Source organism: Diadema antillarum, unplaced genomic scaffold (genome assembly GCF_040938485.1).
Source record: "Diadema antillarum isolate AM-2024a unplaced genomic scaffold, OU_Dant_1.0 seq00000301_RagTag, whole genome shotgun sequence".
Lineage (NCBI taxonomy): Eukaryota > Metazoa > Echinodermata > Echinoidea > Diadematoida > Diadematidae > Diadema > Diadema antillarum.
In genome coordinates, this window is record NW_027271324.1 from 1285606 (window position 1) to 1307657 (window position 22052).

The 22052-nt window shown below is 37.4% G+C and overlaps 2 protein-coding genes across 2 annotated transcripts in view; both read left to right on the forward strand.

Annotated features, from left to right (window-relative positions):
* LOC139730298 (acetylcholinesterase-like) overlaps window positions 1–9971 on the forward strand; it is a 37720-nt gene extending 27749 nt beyond the window's left edge. Inside the window, exons 6-10 of the mRNA XM_071641173.1 lie at window positions 2692–2859; window positions 3357–3817; window positions 5729–5923; window positions 7249–7430; window positions 9856–9971. Coding sequence (XP_071497274.1) covers window positions 2692–2859; window positions 3357–3817; window positions 5729–5923; window positions 7249–7430; window positions 9856–9971 — 1122 coding nt within the window. The remainder of the gene's footprint in view (window positions 1–2691; window positions 2860–3356; window positions 3818–5728; window positions 5924–7248; window positions 7431–9855) is intronic.
* Window positions 9972–13101: 3130 nt separating this feature from the next.
* LOC139730299 (acetylcholinesterase-like) lies at window positions 13102–22052 on the forward strand. Its single transcript, XM_071641176.1, has 10 exons — window positions 13102–13263; window positions 14333–14512; window positions 14842–15001; window positions 16262–16339; window positions 16839–16957; window positions 18081–18248; window positions 18972–19417; window positions 19968–20162; window positions 20474–20655; window positions 21937–22052. Exons 1-10 carry the CDS (start codon window positions 13102–13104, stop codon window positions 22050–22052), a joined length of 1806 nt encoding a protein of 601 aa, XP_071497277.1.

Here is a 22052-nt window from a genome sequence, read left to right on the forward strand (position 1 = left end):
TTTACTGGCCATTTTTCATCATTATTTGTTGGAACAAACGCAATGGGGTCTGTGCACGCCAAGACTATTACACTCACCACTAGCACTGCTATATGCGCCAGTGCAGTGGTGCGTGTAGTAGTCTTAGCGCACGCATACTTTTTCTTCGACAAACAAGGGTTTTGCCTGCAAACTAACTTTTCACACCAAGCTGGGGGTCGGTATAGTGTAGTTTCTAGACGTTTTTATTTCGTCTTTATTTCTCCGAGTTGAAGTAAGCAGAGTGAGAGCGCATACCCAGTGATTGCGACGCCCGAATCGCAATCACTGGGTATGTGCCCTCACCCGGCAAAGCGCAATACAGCGGGCTTCTGCCCAATACACAAGTTGCAACTCAGAGAAATAAAGACGAAATAAAAACGACTAGAAATAAAGACTAGGGTCGGTAACGCTTGTCGCTATTGGGGCACTGAAAATACCAAACTTATCACAGTTTTTGCACTTATTTCATGAAGAATTCATCAAACCTGCATAAAACTTTATATGTATACGTTGCTAGAGATGTCGGCAATACAGTAGGATTCAATGTAAGTTATAATATTATACATGGTTACCATGGTAACCGGATGCCTACAGGTGATTGGTAACCCCCAAAATGCCTCCTACTGCTTTATAGATGCAATTAAAAAAAATATTTTATTGACTATTGTTTAAAAAAAGTCTTCTGCTGCCAAGGCAACTAGTATTATCCAATCATGATTCAGCTGTCAATAACTCAAAAACTAAAGCCCATAATTTCAAAAAGCTCAATGAGCATGTCCTTCCTTTTGCATATTTTGTGTACAACTTATGTGAAGAATATACTGAAGCATTCTCAAGTTACTGCAATATCTGTAAACAAAGGCATAATAAACGGCCATTGAAAGAAAGATATAATTTTCGAATAGTGAAATGCATGAAAAAGTTGCATCCGTCGTACTTTCAACACAAATTTGACTTCAAAGTACATAAGCAAATGTAGTTTTTAGTAATGTATGGACACAAATTTCCCTTAAAAATATAGGTGCATACAGAGAGCAAAGCCAATTATATTCTAATGTTAGCTCTTTTGAGCATTAACAGAGTGATGGTTATGCAAAACAATCCTGGAAGAGAGCAGAGGAAAGCAAGAATTGTTCATGTTCGTAAAGGAAGTTTATTCAAGAATGCAGATGAATTTCTTTGTAAAGAAGGAATACACACGTGCGCTGGATTATCCACCAAAGAATTAAACGTACTTTTGTGTTCGTTAGCTTTTGTAAATATATATATATATATATATACATATATACATATATATATATATAACAAAAAAATCATGATATGTAAATTTGTATCAAAACGTACAGTAATGAATTAATGCTAAGGAGACAATGAGGGAAAACTCTTGGGCGTCTTTTCCCTTTTATCCAGGCTAATTTAACAGTGTTGAGGTAGGTCTACAATGGGTAATGTGCACGAAAGGCAAAAGAAACAAATCTGTCTAAATTCCAGATATATATGATGTATCCAATATATATATATATATATATAATGTATCCAATATATATATTTTTTTGGGGGGGAGGGGTTACCAATCACCTGTAGGCATCCCGTTACCATGGTTACCATGCACAATATTATAACTTACAATGAATCCCACTGTTTTGCTGACATCTCTAGCAACGTGTACATATATAGTTTTATGCAGTTTTGATGAATTTTTCATGAAATAAGTGCAAGAACTGTGATAAGTTTGTCATTTTCAGTGCCCCAATAGCGACAAGCATCACTGACCCTAGTCTTAATTTCTAGCCGCTTTTATTTCGTCTTCATTTCTCTGAGTTGCAACTTGTGTATTGTGCAGAAGCCCGCTGTATTGCGCTAAGCCAAGTGAGGGTACATACCCAGTGATTGCGACAAAAACGGTTGTGGCGTCGCAATCACTGGGTATGTGCTCTCACTCTGCTTACTTCAACTCGGAGAAATAAACACCAAATAAAAACGTCTAGAAACTACACTACACCGACCCCAGCTTAGCGTGAAATGTTAGTTTGCAGGCAAAAACCATCATTTGTGACCTAAAAAGTCTGTATGCGCTAAGACTACTACACGCACCACTGGCATTGGCGCCTGTAGCAGAGCTAGTGGTACGTGTAGTAGTCTTAGCGTGCGCAGACTCTTTCTCGAAGAATAAGGTCTAGTCGCAACTTAAGTGGCCTGTAAAATTTTATTGATACCACAATTTGGAGTCACATACTACCTAGGGGTGTTCCAGAGGGTCCAACCGACCACCCCATGCAGTCAAACCTTTTCTGCGGGGTGGGTTGAACGAAGTCATTTTTCTGGGTCCCTGCGCCTTGACTATATGCTGTAAATTTATGCTAATACATGTGCATCTTTGTGTGTTTCTTTGTGCGTGTTTGTATGTGATTGCATGTGCGGGCATAGAAGTGTGAGCGTATAGTGTAAGTTGCTGTCCATTGAAAGATTTTCAATATTAATGACGATGTCAAATATCAGAGCCCATGCAAACTGCAAACAGAATTCTGTATCAGCAGAATCAAAGTTCCCGTTCTATTTGAACAATGTCAATGGGAGCACAAAGTTAGATGAAGTCCTTTTCACTTAAGTAATGATTATGTATCATTTATCATTTTTATTTGTTTATTTATACGTTTATCACTGAAACAGAGCGGCACTGCTTTCAGTGGTTGGGCCTTTAAGCACGATCCAGAGAGGGAAAGGAGGCTGTCCCAAGGTTTGGGGGTCGCCTTCGGGTGCGATACGTCCACCTCCGAAGTTTTGGTTGCCTGCCTAAAACTCCAAGATGCTGACGAACTAAGGGTGAAAGCCAATGAGGTAAAGTATGATTTAAAATTAAACACTATTGTGGAGTAGGTGATCTAATGATAAATCCCAACCTTCACCAAAAAAAATGCGCACTATTACAATAGTAATCACAGTCTTATCCCAAGGCAAATAAAATGGCAACAGACAAATGTGAAATACTACAAACGGTCACAACTTTAGAATAAAAAAAAAGATTGCTAGAAAACTTAAAAGGGATAGTAAAGACACTAACTTTTTAAGCTAATGATTTTTCATGAAACATATCTTTATCATATATCACTCTCTACTGATTACCAACTTATGATCTTGAGGAAATTCCAATTTTATCAAAAGATGATTATACCCAAGTCACTGCCTTCGATCCTATATGGTTGAACATGTAAATGATTAATAATGCCTTGAAATTTTGAATTTATGAATACGTATTCGCATATTTTTCACAGTCACAATAACATTGTTATAATCATATCTCTCTCCCTCTCTGTTTCCTCTGAAATCTTTAATAGTTGTATAATTTCGACGGGGCTTACCCAGTTACTCTTGACGGCACATTTCTTGAAGACACCCCAACGAACCTTTACGAGATGGGAGACTTTGCGAAGGTACCGCTACTCGCGGGGTTCAACAAAGACGAGGGGACTCTGACTCCATTTGGCCTTCTACCAGAGTATATCGGCAGCCCAACCCCGCCTGTGATCAACCGTACAGCCTTCGACATCTTTGTAAACTATTTCATGCTTTACGCGAACCCGTTGGTTGGTCATGATGATGATATCCTCGTGGATTCCATCAACCAGGAGTACATTGACTGGACCATCGCCGATGACCCGGAAGCGGACTTCTTTTCATCCCTGGTCTATCTGGGAACCGACATCGATTTCGCTGCCCCAACGGACCTCGTAATCAGGGAGCACGCAAACGCCGGGGGGACGGTATACAAATATTTCATGACCCACGAGCCAACAAAGTATGCAGTCTAGTTCACACTTTCTTGTGTAAACCTGACAGCGTGTAAACTGATTTTTGTGTGTGTTTGTGTGTTTGTGTGTGTGTATATATATGTGTGTGTGTTTACATTGTACCTTCCTTGACTTCCTTTTTACATTTTGGTGGTATCGTTTGAGATGATAATATGAACTTTAAAAAAGTAACAATACACACAGCAAAAAGAAAAATGTAACACTCATTTTGATATATCATATAACGTTATTTTTAACAGCAAAAAAAAAAGAACACTCATCTTAATATTCTATAAGACGTAATTTTTTGAACAAATGTGACCGTGCACCTCAAAACGAACATAAAGTCGCACACACTGATTTTGCGTGAGGACTGAAAATAAGTGAAATGGGTCAACCTAGCCGAACTTGACTTTTCCATATTTTCTGAAAGAGCGGGTCTTCTTTTACATTATGCTAAAATTTGGTATGATAAAACGGGCAGGAAAGTGTGTTTTCTTAGCAGTTCATCTCGAACATTTTTGGTAGAATAGTGTGATTAGGTGTGTCTTTAGAATCCCTTTTTCATTTCTGAAAAACCTTGTCCACACTCTTCACTTTCAACTCATCATAACTTTTGAAAGGATAGTGCTACTGCTTTGAAAGTTGGCATTAATTATGGACAGAATTTGTTAATGAGGCATGCTTAATTTCACTTTAATTTGATAATCCCTTCATTGTTGTTACTCTGGTGGTTTACTTCCTGTTTTTTGTTCCATTCATCGCACAGCCAGCACGGTTTGGTAAAGATTAAGCGCTTGAATAGACACTGTACTTAAGAGCCTCTTTTCTCAGTTCACACTTTTCCTGAGTTTGTGCTTTCTTTCCAATATTTAGATAGGTTAGGAGAGTTCATTTGATTTGAGTTATACATCATTTTAAAGCTTAAAGTCTGCTCTTTCAGAATATGGTCGTAACTAAAAATTCATGTCTGGCGACTTTTTGTTTGTTTTGAGGTGCAGGGTCGCAAATAGTATTTGAGCAAGATAATTCTAAAGGGGTATTTCTACATCCATTGCCTGACTTCTCTGTGAAAGTGACTATGAAATGTCATATCATTACGAATTACAATCTTTTCTGGCAGGATGTGGGTTGGAGTTTCCGAAACCTGTTTTTGTTGCATGTTCAAAAGCTGTTGCGGTTTTATCACCCATCCTTTGACCCCCTCACACCTCCTCTGAACTTTGTGGGGTTTTCATTGTTTAAAGTGGGTACAATCTTAGGGGAAGCTGGTTACATTCAACCCTCCCGTAACTGCAAAATTAATTCAGTATATTGACAGAATTGACAACCGATATTGCTAGGTTTAAACACAAGAGGTAGTTAGCGTGCTGTACCTTACATGACATACAGTACAAAAGAGTACTGTGCAGGCAAAAAAAGATGGAGTCAACAATGGATGATAAAAGAACAACAGCACTTACACCCACATTTACCAGAAACAGATTTTTTTTTTACAGACCGCTAACAAGACTGATGTTATTTTGTAAAAATTTATGACCATTTTTTTCTTTAATGTGTATTCGCTCTCTTTTCACAGCGATTTTTACAAAGAAGTTAATAGTCAAAATGTTTTGAAATAATTCTACCTTACCAGCTGCTTACTATTCAAAATTATGCCCCATCGATTGAGAGGAAATTGTTATTTGGCTATGTATGTATAATACTTTTAATACTTGAAATAATCATGTTCTGTTCAGAAAATTTTCCAATGATAACATAATGTCAAAAACAAATTTTTTCTTCAAAACATCGATGTAATCAGTATGTAAATTCATGACTATGACCTCCGTTTTCTGACTTTTAATTAATGATTGCAGTCACGGCGAATCACTTCTTCATTTCACTGAAAAGTATCAACCTGTTTTGCTTATTGCTAGGAGCGTTTTTCAGTACGGAGATGGCTACCCCTCTACTCCATGGCTCGGTGCGGGCCACGCAGAAGAACTGATTTTTGTTTTTGGGATGCCTTTTATTGATGAGTTGTACAACATCAGGGCACACAATATGACCGCAGAAGAAAACGCCCTCTCGGTTAAATTCATGGAATTCTGGACAAACTTTGCAAAGTCAGGGTAAGCTCTCGTTCACATCTTCCCTTTTTATAACTCTTCAACTTATAATTCTGATCAAGCTTGTACTTTTGTTTGTCATCGTATGTAGATGAGGAAAACAATAGCTCACATACAAAATTGCGAGTAATGATGACTTGTGCAATGTTCTTCATTCATTAGGTAGGGAAAAGTCGATTAAAGTGGTTATCTCCTTGGCTGGGGATTAGTAGCCTTTTACCAAGGCCTTCTCGCTGTATGATGAAGGGGGAACAGCCGAGTGGGATTGTGTCGCTCTTGGCTAGGCTCGCTTTAAGTCCAAGACCAAGTGCTATGCCTCAGGTGTTGAATATAATTGAATAGATGAGATTTATTATTATTGAAAATAGCAGCCCAGAGGCTAGAATACATTCAGTTTACAAAAAGGTGACATTACAGGGCTTCACAAATAATAAGAATAAACATATTCAGAAACCATTTTAAAATCATGCATATATCAATCTAAACCAAAAATATACATAAAAAAGAAAGCACTCAGGATTAACATTTCATCTGAGCACAAAAAAATATATATATATCCATACAAGGGGAGGGGAAGGAGGAGACATTGCATGGAGAATATAAGGCTCTTTACCAACCATCCAATTAAAATATCCAGAATCCCTGAGAAGTTCAATCAAATTATTATGCACTAAAACCACACGAAATATAATATTTCATCAAATGTTACATTTTCCAGTTACTGTGTTGTAGTTTCAGAATGAATACATGTATATGCGGTGCAATATACATAATGCAGAAATCAAGAATCTCCTATCTAAGCATATCAAAGTCTCGTATAATACTAAAACATACATCAAATACATTATATACAATCATACTTCATTACTTTCAAAATATTACTAAATGTACTTTAAAAAGTCTTTAGATACTTTAGATGAATTGAAAAAAATATATATATACAGTAGATTCAAAATTGCATATGTGTATATATATAAATATATACCAACATATCGTACCTCATAAGTCATAAAGAGTAAAAATGATGTACCTTAAAATGCAGTCTGATAAGAGAGGCAGAAATGAGAAAGACGGCACCTAGACGAACAAAAAATGAAATTTTGGTTTGTCTGAAGGTAACACCGATTTGTGACTGTTATGCTTACAATCTATGAAGATATCTATCTAAGCAGAATGAGTGATATTCAGTTAAACTTTGAAAGAAACGTAACTTACGAGTAAGTGGTCTCAATGACAAAATGATTACTTTCATATTCATTTGCTTGACAAACGGCATTCAGAATAAAATGAATACGAATCATGATTCTTTGTCGTATAACTGAATGCAGAGATCCCAGCAGACCCAGCGAGGACGTTCCCCGAGGAGACGGGGAAGATTTCTGGCCTCTCTACACCATCCCTGAGCTCAGTCACAAAGAGCTGTCCCTTGAGCTGGGAGTGGGAAGAGCCGCTAGAGCGAGGGGATGTCACTTCTGGAATCACTACATGCCTACTCTCATTGGCCTTACCAGTAAGTCTGTCATTCTCGTGACTACATGTTTTTTGTTTGTTCTTTTGTTTTGTTTTGTTTTGTTTTTGTTTTACGTAGATTAACCTTTTGTAAGTGAATTTGTAAGGACGATCATCCAATCAAACAACTTTATTCTTTGTGACATCCCACCGACATTTTTTTTTACCTTTTGTAATTGTGATGAAAGAAAAGATGCAATTTTTTAAACAATGTCACGAAAAACAATCGATTTTCCTATTTTGTTTTTTGTTTTGTTTTTTATTGTTCCATATTCCACATTTCAACAAATACATAAAACATAAACATCACAATACAAAAGCCTGGATGAATTGTCACATACAGCTTATAAGACAATAAAACATGTGAAATATGAGGAATCTACATAGAAGCATTGCTTGTAGGGTGTAGATTCCCAGATGCGGATGTGAGATTATTTCTTACTTGGGTATGTAATTAAAGGAATGACAATTTCTGAATTGGAGAAATATAAACGCCAAAAAGTAAAAAGAAAAAGAAAAAAGAAAACAATGAAAACAATGTCCGCGGCACAGACTTCTTGAGTGTTGCGTGATCACCCGAGCGAGGTACAAGTCAGATGCAGTGTACAATAGCAGAGATACCAAATGTGTACAAAGGAAGTTCAGGAGATAATACAGAAATCACGAGCGAGGCACATGTTACATAATCGATAATGTCAGTAATGTGAAGTATGAACAGAGAATATCGAGGAGGATTGAAGAATAGCTATAGATATGAATTCAGAAAAACTAGTTTAAGTTTATGTTTAAATGAATAAAGAGACTGAGATTGGATTATTTCTCTATCCAACTCATTCCAAAATTTAGGTCCTGTAGTGGTTATCGTTTTTTAAGCAGATACGGTTCGTACAGGAGAAAGATGAAAAGAATCTTTTTGTCTAGTAGGGTAAGAATGAACTTCAGTATTTTTGACAAACATCGAAGAAAACACATCAGGGAGACCACCTGAGTTTAACTGATACATAAATGACCCGATATTAAAATGATATAAATCCTGGATCTTAAGTGTTCTACTGGAAAAGAATAAGACATTAGTGTGTTCGAAAAATGTGGCGAAGTTAATTATCCGTATAGCTCTTTTCTGTATCAATAATAAAGAATTAAGTCTAGTTGTACAGCAGTTTCCCCCTGCCAGGATTCCATAACCTATATAAGGCAAAAATAGAGTAGAATACAATGAATGCAGAACATGTTTAGGAAAAAACTGTTTTAACTTATACATAACACCTACATTTTTTGATAATAATTTACGCAAAGAATCAACATGAACTTTCCATGTCAACTAACAATCAATATAGAGACCAAGGAATTTTATATATTCCACCTGGTTCAATTCTACGTCGTTTACAACCAACTTACCCGGTAAAATATTGATTATATTGCTAAAAACCATAAATTTTGTCTTGGTCAAATTCAATGACAATTTATTAGCCTGAATCCACTTAGATACTGATTTTAATTCAGTATTTACGGTATTCAGTAGAACATGAGGGTTTCGATTTGAATAAAAAATACTGGTGTCATCGGCAAAAAGTAGAAAATAGAGCAGAGAGGACGAACTGCGAAAGTCATTCATATAAAGAATAAACAATAAAGGACCTAAAAGGGATCCTTGCGGTACCCCACAAGTTATAGGCTGTGAACTGGACACATGGCCATTCAAACTAACAAATTGAGTTCTTCCAGTAAGGTAACTTCTAAACCACTCCAAGGCCCTCCCACGAATCCCATAGTGTTGTAATTTGTATAATAATATTTCATGGTTGATTGTGTCAAAGGCCTATTCTTTATATATGTAAACAAACATAAAAACATCTACCTGTGATGGAATCTATTTTGATATTTTGATGACTGATCATTATTTTGAAGTTTTTCAACAGGGAGAAGCATTATGTTTTGAACTTTTGATAAGAAAACTTGATTTGTTTTTTTTTCCAAACCAGAATTTGTGAGGTGACGACATCTGTAATATACTGTTCAAGATTTTTTTTCTACAAAAATGTATGACTTTGACGGAAATTCATTTCCAAACTTTCTTACATTTAATCCGATTTCGACCAATAGAATTTCACTATTATATGCTTGTTACATTTGACATTTCTTTTCCGGACAAACTTTTATCTCAGTCTGAAATTTCACTTTCAGCGGATTTTAATGTCCTTCCAAGCCACGGTTCAAGTTTTAATATGGTCCTTTCCTCATATTTCAACCTTATTCTGAGCGCAATATTGTTCTGCCCCTTCTCAAATTCTTACTCTTCTAACTGCTCTTCCTTTCTTCTTCTCCCTTTCTTCTTTTTTTAAATATCTAATTTCCAATGATTCTTCTAATTCTAACTTTATATTAAAATCATATAATTCTATCAACGATTTCATTCCAATAATCAGGCGACATGGACGAGAACGAGAAAGAATGGCGGGAAAGCTATGATGACTGGAAGGACGACATGGTCGAATGGCAGACGGTTTTCGAAGATTACAAGGATGGCACCACGTGTAATTAAACCACTGGCGACCAGTGAGACTTGGACCGCCAGAAAATCTGTCACCGGGTTAAATAGTGGTTGAAAAGGAAAGTTAAAAATAAACAACCAGACAGGATGTACGCCACGGGTTTGACACCCACGAATCATACACCTCACGGGTCATCCAACCCATGAGTTCCACAGTAAGCAAACAAGACTCCCGAGGCCGACACATTGAGCCCCGTGTTGTAACGTCGAACTCGTGGGCTGTTTTACCTATAGTGTCGAACTCATGGGCCTTATTCGACCGATGTCGAACTCATGGGATGTGATCATTATTATCAAAGAATCCATTATTGGAATCTACCACACTATTCTAAAGCAAGAAATAAACGTAGACGTCAATTTCAATGCATGATTCAAAGGATTTTCTTTCGACATTTTTAATAGGCAGATGTTGAAATTCAATTTATTTGTTTACCAAATATGTTGCGAAAAAAAAAAATCTGGTGTAGATTTGTACTCTGCAATTCTAGTCTACATGTTTTAACGTTTATTAGAAATTTTTTGATATTTTTCGGCGGACTTAGATAATAATGTCGTTCTTAGATTCCATGTATAATCCGGTGAGTTCTTGAACATAAAAGATTTTCCTGTAAGCCTACTTTGATAATCTCTATACCTTTGTCAATTAGTCACAACGACATTGTAATAGTAACACCCCCTGTAAAATGCCATATTAATGAAAAACCGAATTATACTTTTTTTCATTCCATGTAATCATCTTTTGAATGTTTAAATGGGAAATGAGATAGATAAAAGATAATTCAATAGAAATCCGACAAGTTTGTGTCATGAAACTTTCCTGTTTGTAAGATGTTTATTCAAGCGTCAGAGAGATGAATAATGAATAGAAACATTCTCACATAATAAAACAATTGTGCTCATGAACGCAATAATTCCTTATATATACATGTTTATATCATACATGTATAAAACATACATATATAATCATGTCAAAATGTATCTGATATTGTATATATTGCCAATGAGTGCCTATACGCGGAGCAAATACAATGTTTGGAACTATATGATATATAATCATTGTGTAGTTGTCGAGATCAAATAAAAACAGAACTATTTCAATTCAATTCAATTCAATTCAATTCAATTTATTTCCATACTTCTCGTTTATGAACATTACAACAGAAATAATAATATAAGTTCTTTTACCTTGTAAACAATGTGCAGAAAACAAACAATATACATGGTGATAACACAGCAATTGTAATGATAACTGGTCAAAATCGAAATGAGGTTGAACAAAGAAAAGTATGACGGGACCTACATGAAAGCTAGCTTGTTTGGCTGTAAGCCCCGAGTAATTAGTGTTTGTGACAAAGAAACGGAGAACGGATATAAGATGATGCGTGATTTAATGGTACCAAATAAGAAAAGCGGGGTATGCCCATGTGATTAGAGAAAGAAAAAAAAAACTATACTAAAATGTGAACCATTACTGTGACCGAGATATCTTTGGTTTCCGGAGTAGAACAGGATTTGCATATAAAGCCTACTTTGGTATATACATTATAAACTGTTGTTGTATTAAAACTATCGCAATGTTATGATCAGTAAGACACAAATATAACATGTATAGCCATTAATTCATTCGGTGCCTGCCGTCATGCTCTTGGTAGAAAGTGAGGGGTCACTCTCAGAGGTCAGTCGAGTCTTGTGGTGGTGTGTTTGTTGTTGTCTTGATGTGCATAAGTGTGCGTGTGTGCGTATATGTACACACACACACACACACACACACACACACATATATATATATATATATATATATATATATATATATATATGTGTGTGTGTGTGTGTGTGTGTGTGTGTGTGTGTGTATGCGTTTGTAAGTATGATTTGCTCTTTACTTCTTGGACCATGGAGCTAACTTGGACCCTAAAACCAATTACTGCAGTGCAAAATCAATCATGAAGATTTCTTTGAGATGTCGCTTTCCAGCTGACATCAGCGTTGTCCTAAAGACAGATCCAGAGGTACCTTAGTAAGGTTAACACTAAGATGTGGCCATATTTAACACGTCAACAGCTTTGCTGAAAAAACAAAGTGCCCAACCTTCAGTAAAGGTCGTTGCGTCACCCACACGTGCTATTCCATCAAAAGCAAAGAGATAAAATCTCTATTACATTTGCAAGACGATGGCGTCATCGTGATCCTATGATAAAAAAACCTTATTTCGAAAAAGGTGATGTCGTTTAGGGAGGAAACAGGAATATCTTTTTTTCCCCTTTGCACAGGACAAATCTTTGAAACTGCGTGTTCTTTGGAAATCATGCTGACAAACAAAAGATGGGTTATTCTTTTAACAGATTTCAATGTCGAGGAAAGCAAATATCAAAATCAGTATTGTAGTTAAACTCCAGAAACCCGTTAACAGTGAATGATTCAGCAAAATTATATCAGATATTCTGACTTTAATGTAATGTCCGCTAAATATTTGCAGAAAACATTACACAGCAAGAATGCGTTTATAATACAAAGTCGAGTTTCAGTTCACTTTGATCTTAAACTATTAATCTATCTCGTCCAGTGTACACTAGGATTAATGCTTGAATGATTAGATTGTACTTTGTGCAAATGTTCATAACCTTACGAATGAAAGAATGTCGTGACCCTATACACAATTATGTGTTATACTGTATGTTAATGGTATTCGAATTAAGAATAAGATAATACGATATGAATCTGTTATGTATGTGTGTGTGAGTGCTTGTATATGCTGATGTGTTTGTTCATGGAGTGTTTTTATGATAGATGTTGAAGATTTGGATCAGAAGTCGTCATGACAGAGAATAAGGAATGTTGAGCGTGGGAAGTTACAAGTCAGTATTGGTATCAGACAACTCTGTTTGCTTACGCGGTTCTTACATAAGACCATGCAGGGGTGTGGATGATCGAAGGATCAAAGGTCCATATTTTCCTTATACAGTTCTCGTGCTCGTGAAACGAGGTACATAGCATCGGAGTTGGCCCTGTCTCAAGGAATTCGGCGCTAGGCGGCTGTGGATGTATGCTACACTATCACCACCTATATTGCTTCAGATGAATGGTGCAACAGTAAATGATTGAACCTGGTTCAGATTTTACAATGAAGACATTTGTCCTTGTACTGGCAGTTGTCACTGCCCTCGAGGTGGTGGATGCACAAAATCCTCGAGTGACAGTCAATGAGGGAATCCTCGTCGGAAAGACTGTCAGCTTCAGCGAAGACACGTTCATCAATAAGACGCGCGATGTCGACGTCTTTCTGGTAAGTCATCATGAACAGGCATAATGTTCTTCTCAATAGGCTTCCTTTGTGTTTCTTTTCATGTAGAAAAAAATAAAGGAAAGAATAATGAAAACAACGAAAAAGTTCTCAAAGGAGACTATGGGGGGGGGAATGGTTACAGCTCGTTATTCCGAAGGTTCGTTATTCTGAAGATTCGTTACACCAAAGGTTCGTTAATCCGAAAATGTGATGAGGTTTGTTATTCCGAAGGTTCACTACGGACCCTATATCATTTCATATCCACGAACCTTCGAAATAACGAACCCTATTTCATTTTCGAATTAACGAAAACGAACCTTCGGAATAACGCCACAAATGTTCGGATTATTGAACTTTTTTTCATTTTCGGATTAACGAACCTTCGGAATAACAAACCTTCAAAATAACGAACAGCACCCGAAAAAATAATGCGGTAATAGGAGCATTTACTCTCGTTTGTGGTCTTTACAGTATATATGTATACAGTTTCTGCGATGTCGTTGCGTTATTTTAAGTTAACATTTCCTTGTACTTTCCTTGTACTTCCTTCTACTTTGAAATAAGTTCAATCTGTCTGCGATGTGGTGTACATCATAGCATCATAAAGAGCAATTGTCAAAATAAATGCTTTAACAGTACATACTTATATTCATTTTGCATGTAGAGGTATATGTTGTTTGTATATTGTGTGTGTGAGTGTTTTTGTTGTTGTGGTTGATGATGTTTTTTGGGTGATCTACGTTTTACAAGCTCCGCTTTTCGGCAGATCGCTGTATTCCACTACGTATCTGTACTTTATTACCATATAGCAAAGTGCGTGTTGCTCTCTCGTTATGTAATATTCCTTTCATATGATTTATATAATATCTTATATGACTTCTACATTTTTTAATTGTTCAACGATACGAGATGAAAAGAAATCCTTGCATACTATTATCTATTGCTTTTTGTTTGATGGAAATATATATTTGAATTGAGTTGAACTGAACTGAATTCATAATTGAGATATGTAATAAAAATCAATATGAGTATCAAAATCAGGTGACATTTATTTCTTCTATGATTGCAGGGAGTGCCCTATGCCGAGCCGCCAGAGAGATTCGATCCCCCACTACCAAAGGCTTCGTGGACAGGAGAAAGAAATGCTACCGAGTTCTCAGCGGCCTGTGTGCAAGACCCGTATGAGGGGTTGTACCCCGTTCTGTCAGAGGACTGCCTGTACCTGAACATATATGCCTCAAGTGAAAGGGTAATAACATTACAAAAAAAGATAGCATTAACATTGCATGTACACCCTCTACACACTTGTAAAATGTGTGTGTGTGTGTGTGTGTGTACTTATGATAAAAAAAAGTAAAAATGTAAATATAAAAAAGTCAAATGTTTACATCCGTGCCAGCTTCAGTTGAGACTATAATTTCAAAAAAAAAATAGGTGTTTATATGGAGGCCACGTGTGTATACGTGTTAATGAACGATAGGTTAATGTTGAAAAAAAAATCCAATTTTAAACATGCGCATTTTGATTGTGCACGTGTGTAACAGGTGACGTCATACATATACTTTTCTTGTCTTGCAGCAACCTGGCACTCCTGTGATGGTGTGGATTCACGGGGGAGGTTTCAGTGGTGGAACGGCCATGGCTTATGATTATTATGGTGTACCATTGGTTACTGTTGGTGACGTCATAGTAGTAGCGATAAACTATCGCTTGGGTATCTTTGCGCAATTTTCAACAGGTACTCCGCCCTTTATGTTTACGAACGCATTTGCGTATACGTTGTAGTAGCAAGTGGATTCTTGTTACTTTATACCTGCGTAAATTATAGAATAGTAGTTTAGTATGGGCATGCTTCCTCATTGCTTCCGAACCAGCAAAACACGTTCAATTTCAGTAGCATTTTCTGGGAAGGCTTTTCATTTTTGTCCATGGTCCTATCTATCAGATGTGGAATACAGCAAGTTAAATGTTCACATGTTTTCATTTTATCTTTCGCTTGGACCAACTCTCTTTATGCAAAAAAAAAAACATCAAATGAAAATATACCAGGCAGTTTGGAAACAATAAGTAGCCTAACCCTGAATTTACTAAACCATTATAACACATTCTACAAACTAATAACTATTCACCGTATTGCCCAAGTAAGTGGCAATGATCCATTTGCTACTCCAGCCAAAATAGACTGTGCTTTATGAACTAAACTATGTGAACTAATTATAAGCTTTATATATTTTGATCCGATCGTCTGGGCCTCATCCAGCCAATGCATATCGTAATTTCCATGAGAAGAACCTGTAAATATTTCATATTTTGTTTGCGTCTCTCATCATAGCATTACTATATAGTGTGTATCCTTTATTGTTTCCTGTTATCATTACGTGTGAAAAGAAAAAAAACGCGCTTGAGATATCAAAAACAATAAGAATCACCGTCTTACGTCTGTTTGTTTGTTTGTTTGTTCATTTTTTTTTCATCTGAAAAGATTGCTGGATAGCCCATATTCAGCTGCACTAGCTGGTCTACGTGGGGTTCAGTTTGATGTGAGGCTTTTAGGTTATCAGCCTCTTTTGTAATTAGCATTGGTTAGCCAGTGATTCTATTACATGAGCTTTTGGTATCCATTGAAAACAAATGCCTACAATCATTATTAGGCCTACATGGACCAGGTACAGCACTGGAATCACTGTATGAGACTAAAGGGTAAAAACCAACACAATATACGCGCATGATCGTTTGTCGGCGCATATTCCAAGCTGTTACGTTATAAAGTCAGTTTAAAGATGCAGGAATCGAATCCACCATATTCTTTGTCCTGTTTTCTTATTCATTTTCTCTCCTTCTTGTATCATCCCCCACTTCTCTGTTCACTTCTCTCTGCCACTGACTCCCTATCTACCTATCTATCTATCTATCTATCTATCTATCTATCTATCTTTCTATCTATCTATCTATCTATCTATCTATTTCTTCTTATTTCCCTCTCTTTTTTTTTCTCCAGAGGACGATGTGGCACCAGGCAATTATGGTATGCTGGATCAGGTCGCTGCACTGGAGTGGATTTATGATAACATCGAGGGTAAGAGCTCTTATTTAAGGAAATCGAGTGCAAAAGAGATATACAATTTCATTTCCAGGTGTCTGGACTCCTTGCTGCAGGAGACAAAAATGAAAGCTGAGGAAATCGGAAAATTCATCGAAAACAATTTCATCGAGTGCCAATGCATTATCTGTCAGCAGTCCCATTTGTTGGCGTTCGAAATTAATGTCTTTGCAACATGAATGTGTATGTCCATTCCACAGATCTTCACTTCGAGCAAGAAAACAACAGTTTACAACTTTGCGGAATATACAATTGTCTATAGCTAGTGTGCTGTAAAATGACTCGTATGAGCTGTAGAACGCATGGGTTGTTGTAAATGACTCGTGGGCTGTACTCGAGCCTGTGACGTTCAGCTGGCATGCCGCCTTCCTAGTTTGTCTCATTTTGCTCCATGTATAAAATGGGAAAATACAATATAGCGGCTTTCAATTTTAGATAAATGCTACAAATCAACTTCAAGTTTAATCTTTTTCAGCTTTTGGTGGTAATAAAGATGACATCACGATATTCGGGGAAAGTGCCGGGTCAGCGAGCGTCAGTTTTCATCTCCTATCCAAGCTCAGCCGCGGCTTCTTCAATAAAGCCATCTTACAGGTGAGTAAATAGAAATGGCATTATTGGCACAAAACCAAATGTGCGTAACCCTTTGACCACCATGATGCTATATCTAGGTATATAATATAACAGGCTTTTAGGGGAATGAAAATACGACCTTTTTTCGCTCAAACAATCCAAATAATATGTAGGCCTATGTCTATTCATAAAATATAATTGTTATGTTTGTGATTGTTATGTGGGGGCGCTGTGGCATAGTGGTCAGAGCGTGTTGATAGATATCTATCAACCCGCTCTGATAGTGGTTAACAGAGCCTTCTATTACAGAGTTTGGCCAACTTAAACGCAGGCGCCATCTTGTGCCCACCTTGTGCCCACCAAAGAGGTTCTACAATGTGATAGAGTGCGCGCTCGCATATAGAAGCGGGGCCAATTGAACGACTAGCAAAGTGGTCGAGAAGTCTAGCATTCGCGAGGGTACCATACGTTTCTGGTAGTCGACCTCTTTCGTGCGCGCGTGCCACTGTTCACTTGGCCCCGTTTTCATTTGTACGCACTGAATGGTGAGTGCTTACTCTATTACATGATATTATACAACCTCTTTGGTGGGCACACAATGGGCACCGTAGATCGGAAAACTTATAACAGGGTTGGCCAAACTCTGTAATAGAAGGCTCTGGTGGTTAAGACTCTCGACTCCGAATTGGAGAATCCGATTTGAATTCCCGCCCTGCGCTTACACCCTTGGACAAGATGTTTTTCCCATCATGTCCCTTTCGACCCAGGTGTATAAATGGGTATCTAGGAACGCTAATAGGGTAATGATAATGGCAGGGCCCTCTGGTAGAGCAGTGGCAACACTGAAGAGGCTATAAAGGATAAATAAGACTTTATCATTCCTGTGTTTTGTGTCTGTGCATAAGTATAGACCAAAATATTCACTTAAAAATCAAACAATAATGCTGGTGTGCAAATGAGGACCATGCATTTAAATTTGCATTGCCAGGTGCTGACAGCATTGCGTATTATAGATCTGTGGAATCAAGGTTTCTGATTATCTGGCATTTCGATGATACTAGAGCAAAAAGTTTAATAAAACTACGCCTTTAGCATTTATATTTTTGTTTATATGTGTCTATTTGTACATTTATTACTGAAACAGAGCGGCACTGCTTTCAGTACTTGGGCTTTTAAGCACGATCCAGAGAGGGAAAGGAGGCTATCCCGAGAGTTGGGGGTCGCCTTCGGGTGCGATACGTCCACCTCCGAAGTTTTGGTTGCCTGCCTAAAACTCCAAGATGCTGACGAACTAAGAATGAAAGCCAATGAGGTAAACAATGTTTTAAAAAATTGACGAGTAAGAGTTATGCGATACAAAAAAACAACAACTTACATATCGTCATAAATCAGACCTTTGCAGTCCTTATCACAGTCCCATCCTTAGGAAAATAAAATGCCACTAGACCGATATAAATGCCTGAAAGGCTACTCGATTACATTACGTACATACACATTACCAAATTCCATGAAAAGAGGTTTGTATCAGGAAATGTCATCAAATAGTTACAAGTTTAAAAAAAAGATACAAGTCATGTCTTATTGAAGATGTTTTGTAACTCTTTAGTACATCGCGTACGTGTAATGACTTTTCATGTATTCATGACCTATACCGATGTGTGAATTTAAGATTTCATAACGCATTTTTACACTTCTTCATTCCACCTTCTGGGAATCATTCATCGAAAGACATTTTGTTATGATCAATATCAACGTTCTTCTTAATACATAGCGCATACAAAAACATTGGTTAGGCCTTGATATTCTTTATGAATGTGAGAGAATAAAAGAAAATGCTAAAATAATAATGTGTGGTAACATTGCAAGGATGTCTTAAATCCTTCTTGGACAGTTATGTATCGAAACGATGGCTGAAAATAAATGAAGTGTGCTTATTATATATAAGAAACATATATTTGTTAAAATGTACTGTCATTCGTCATCATGAGGTATTCTCTCTCTCTCTTTCTTCCCTTGTCTCTCAACGGCTTGATAGGTGTATAATTTCGGCGGGCTTTGCCCAGTTACCCTTGACGGTACATTTCTGGAAGACACTCCAACGAACCTTTACGAGATGGGAGACTTTGCGAAGGTACCGCTACTCGCGGGGTTCAACAAAGACGAGGGGACTTTGGTTCCGTTCTCCTTTCTACCTGACTATATGGGCAGCCCAATCCCGCCTGTGATCAACCGTACAGCCTTCGACTACTTCGTAAATTATTTCAGGAGTTACGGGTTCAACGATGATATTCTCGGGGATGCCATCAATCAGGAGTACATTGACTGGACCATCGCAGATGACCCGGACGCGGATTACTTCTCATCCCTGGTCGATCTGGGAACCGACATCGATTTCGCCGCCCCCACAGATTACGTAATCAGGGAGCATGTAACCGCCGGGGGGACGGTATACAAATATTACATGACCCACGTGCCAACAAAGTACGCAGTCTGGTTCACACTTTTCTTGTCAAAACGAGTAGACTGATTACTCTGTGTGTGTGTGTGTGTGTGTGTTGTGGGTGTGTGTGTGTGTGTGTGTGTGTGTGTGCCCAACACCTCCCTTTTATGGTTCCATGACATTTGCCCCTGCAAAAATTGTTCCCATGAAATATCTGCACGCTAAGCCAAACTGAGCCAATAAATTCTACTTCCAAACGTCAGCGTAACCCCCCAATCCTAATCCTCACATCAAGCTAAATCTAAAATCTGCACAGTTTACTGATCTGTGCACTATAGGCAGACCATACAAAAGGTTGTTGCAAAAATTCAAGTGCTTATCTATTTTGAAGATAGTTTTCCAATGTTAACATAAAATCAAATAAAATACCTGTAATCCTTGATGGACGTCAATAAAATCACCTTGGAAATTGATGACAATTATACCTTTACGTGTGTATACTTTCTGACCTATCCTTGCAGTTGTAGCGAATCATGCCTTCAATACATTGATCCATTATCTATTTGTTTTCATGACCATGTCCATTGCTAGGAGCAATCTTCAGTATGGAGAAATCTACCCCTCAACTCCGTGGCTCGGAGCAGGCCATGCAGAAGATCTGACTTTTGTCTTTGGGATGCCCTTTATAGACGAGCTGTACAACATCAAGGCACACAATATGACCGCGGAAGAAAACGCCCTCTCCGTTAAGTTCATGGAATTCTGGACAAACTTTGCAAAGTCAGGGTAAGATCTTGTTCACATAACAACCCCCGATATTCTCTACCCAAAGTTTCGACCATATTTGCATTTAGTTAGTGGATGAGTTAAACAACTGCACACAATATATGAGTAAGAGACATGTTGACTTTAAAATTGTTTTTTGCTCAACAGGTTGGGGTTAAGATGAGCAGTACAAAGATAGGTTTTAAGAACTCATGTGATATGCACGTAAGATTCCAAGCATAAGTGACCTAAATTGCCCTAATGATGACATAATCAATTTAGATTTTTATCGGATTGAATAACGGTACTCTTTGCCTTGTAACTATCCGCAGAGATCCCAGCAGACCCAGCGAGGAAGTTCCTCGAGGAGACGGGGAAGATTTCTGGCCTCTCTACACCATCCCTGAGCTCAGTCACAAAGAGATGTCCCTCGAACTGGGAGTGGGAAGAGCCGCTAGAGCGAGTGAATGTCACTTCTGGAATCAGTACATGCCATCTCTCATTAGCTTTACCAGTAAGTCCGTGAAACTCGTGACTACATTTTGATTTCTTTTACGTAGATTAACCTCTTATAGATGTATTTCAAAAAGCGGTCATCTCATCAAGAAACTATACTTTTCGGGACAGCCAATGCTACAAGCTTTAATACGATTCTCACAGTACTATACGTATATTAGGCTATTTCATGAAAAATCAAACAATTTGGATTTTCATACGAATAATTTTTTTAGAAACAGAATCAACGTATGACGTATTTTCGTATAACATATTATTTATGTCTTTGAATATTTAATTGCAAACGTCGTTTATGTATTATGCACTTGTCGGTTTTTTGTCTGTTTGTTTGTTTGTTTGTTTTTTGTTTTTGTGTTTGTTTTTGCTCTCTCTCACGTATTTTTTAATGTCGGTTTGATGAAAAAGTTGCAGAAATAAATGATATTAATGAACTGTAGTGAACTGAACCGAAATACTCATGTAACCCCCATAGCTTTAAAATGATGTTGTTTTATGACAAACCTTTTGCTCTTTTATTCTTCTTTATATATGTTTTACCTTTTCCTTTCTCATCATCATCATCTTCATCCTCATCGAAGTCACCTACTTCCTTTCCGTTACCATTCCTATTCCTCCACATCTTTTTCCTCCTCCTCCTCCTCCTCCTCCACCACTAATCTTAAGCAGATATCGACGTGTTTGAATGTTTTCAGAAATACATTCAATATATTGCATTTGTTTTTATGCTTTGGATCAGCTCGGCACCTTCTCGGTTTCTTCTTCTCCCTTTCTCCTTTTTTTCTTCTTTCATTTTTCTCACCATCATCCCATTCTCCATCAGCCTCTCATTCGGGTACACGCACACATAGAAATAATTTCGAACCATCTCATACTGTGCTCTTCCTCCAAGTTTCTCCTTCATTTACACTCAACATTCCCGGTTCCCACCAAACAAGTGTTCTGAAAACAAATCATGTACCACAGCACAGGAATCTTCTGTATCGTTTGTGTGTATATTGACATTGATTATTTCGTGCTGTTATAAGTCTAGCAGTTGAAGTGTATTGAGAGCTATTTAAGAATGTTTCGTCATGATAATCGTAATCAGTTTCTTCTGGTGCTATTCATTCTGCGTTGAATTTTTGCCTTTCTATCCAGCTACAAATGTCTCTGCTGATAAGTAATAGGAGCATGAATCATGAACCATATTACTCTATCATTGATTTGAAAAATCTCAAAATCGCTGCAATATTGTGTGTTCTACTTCGACTACTATTTCTATTTTACTTCTATTTTACAGGCGACATCGACCAGGATGAGACAGAATGGCGGGAAAGCTATGATGACTGGAAGGACGACATGGTGGAATGGCAGAGGGCTTTCGAAGATTACAAGGATGGCACCACATGTAATTGA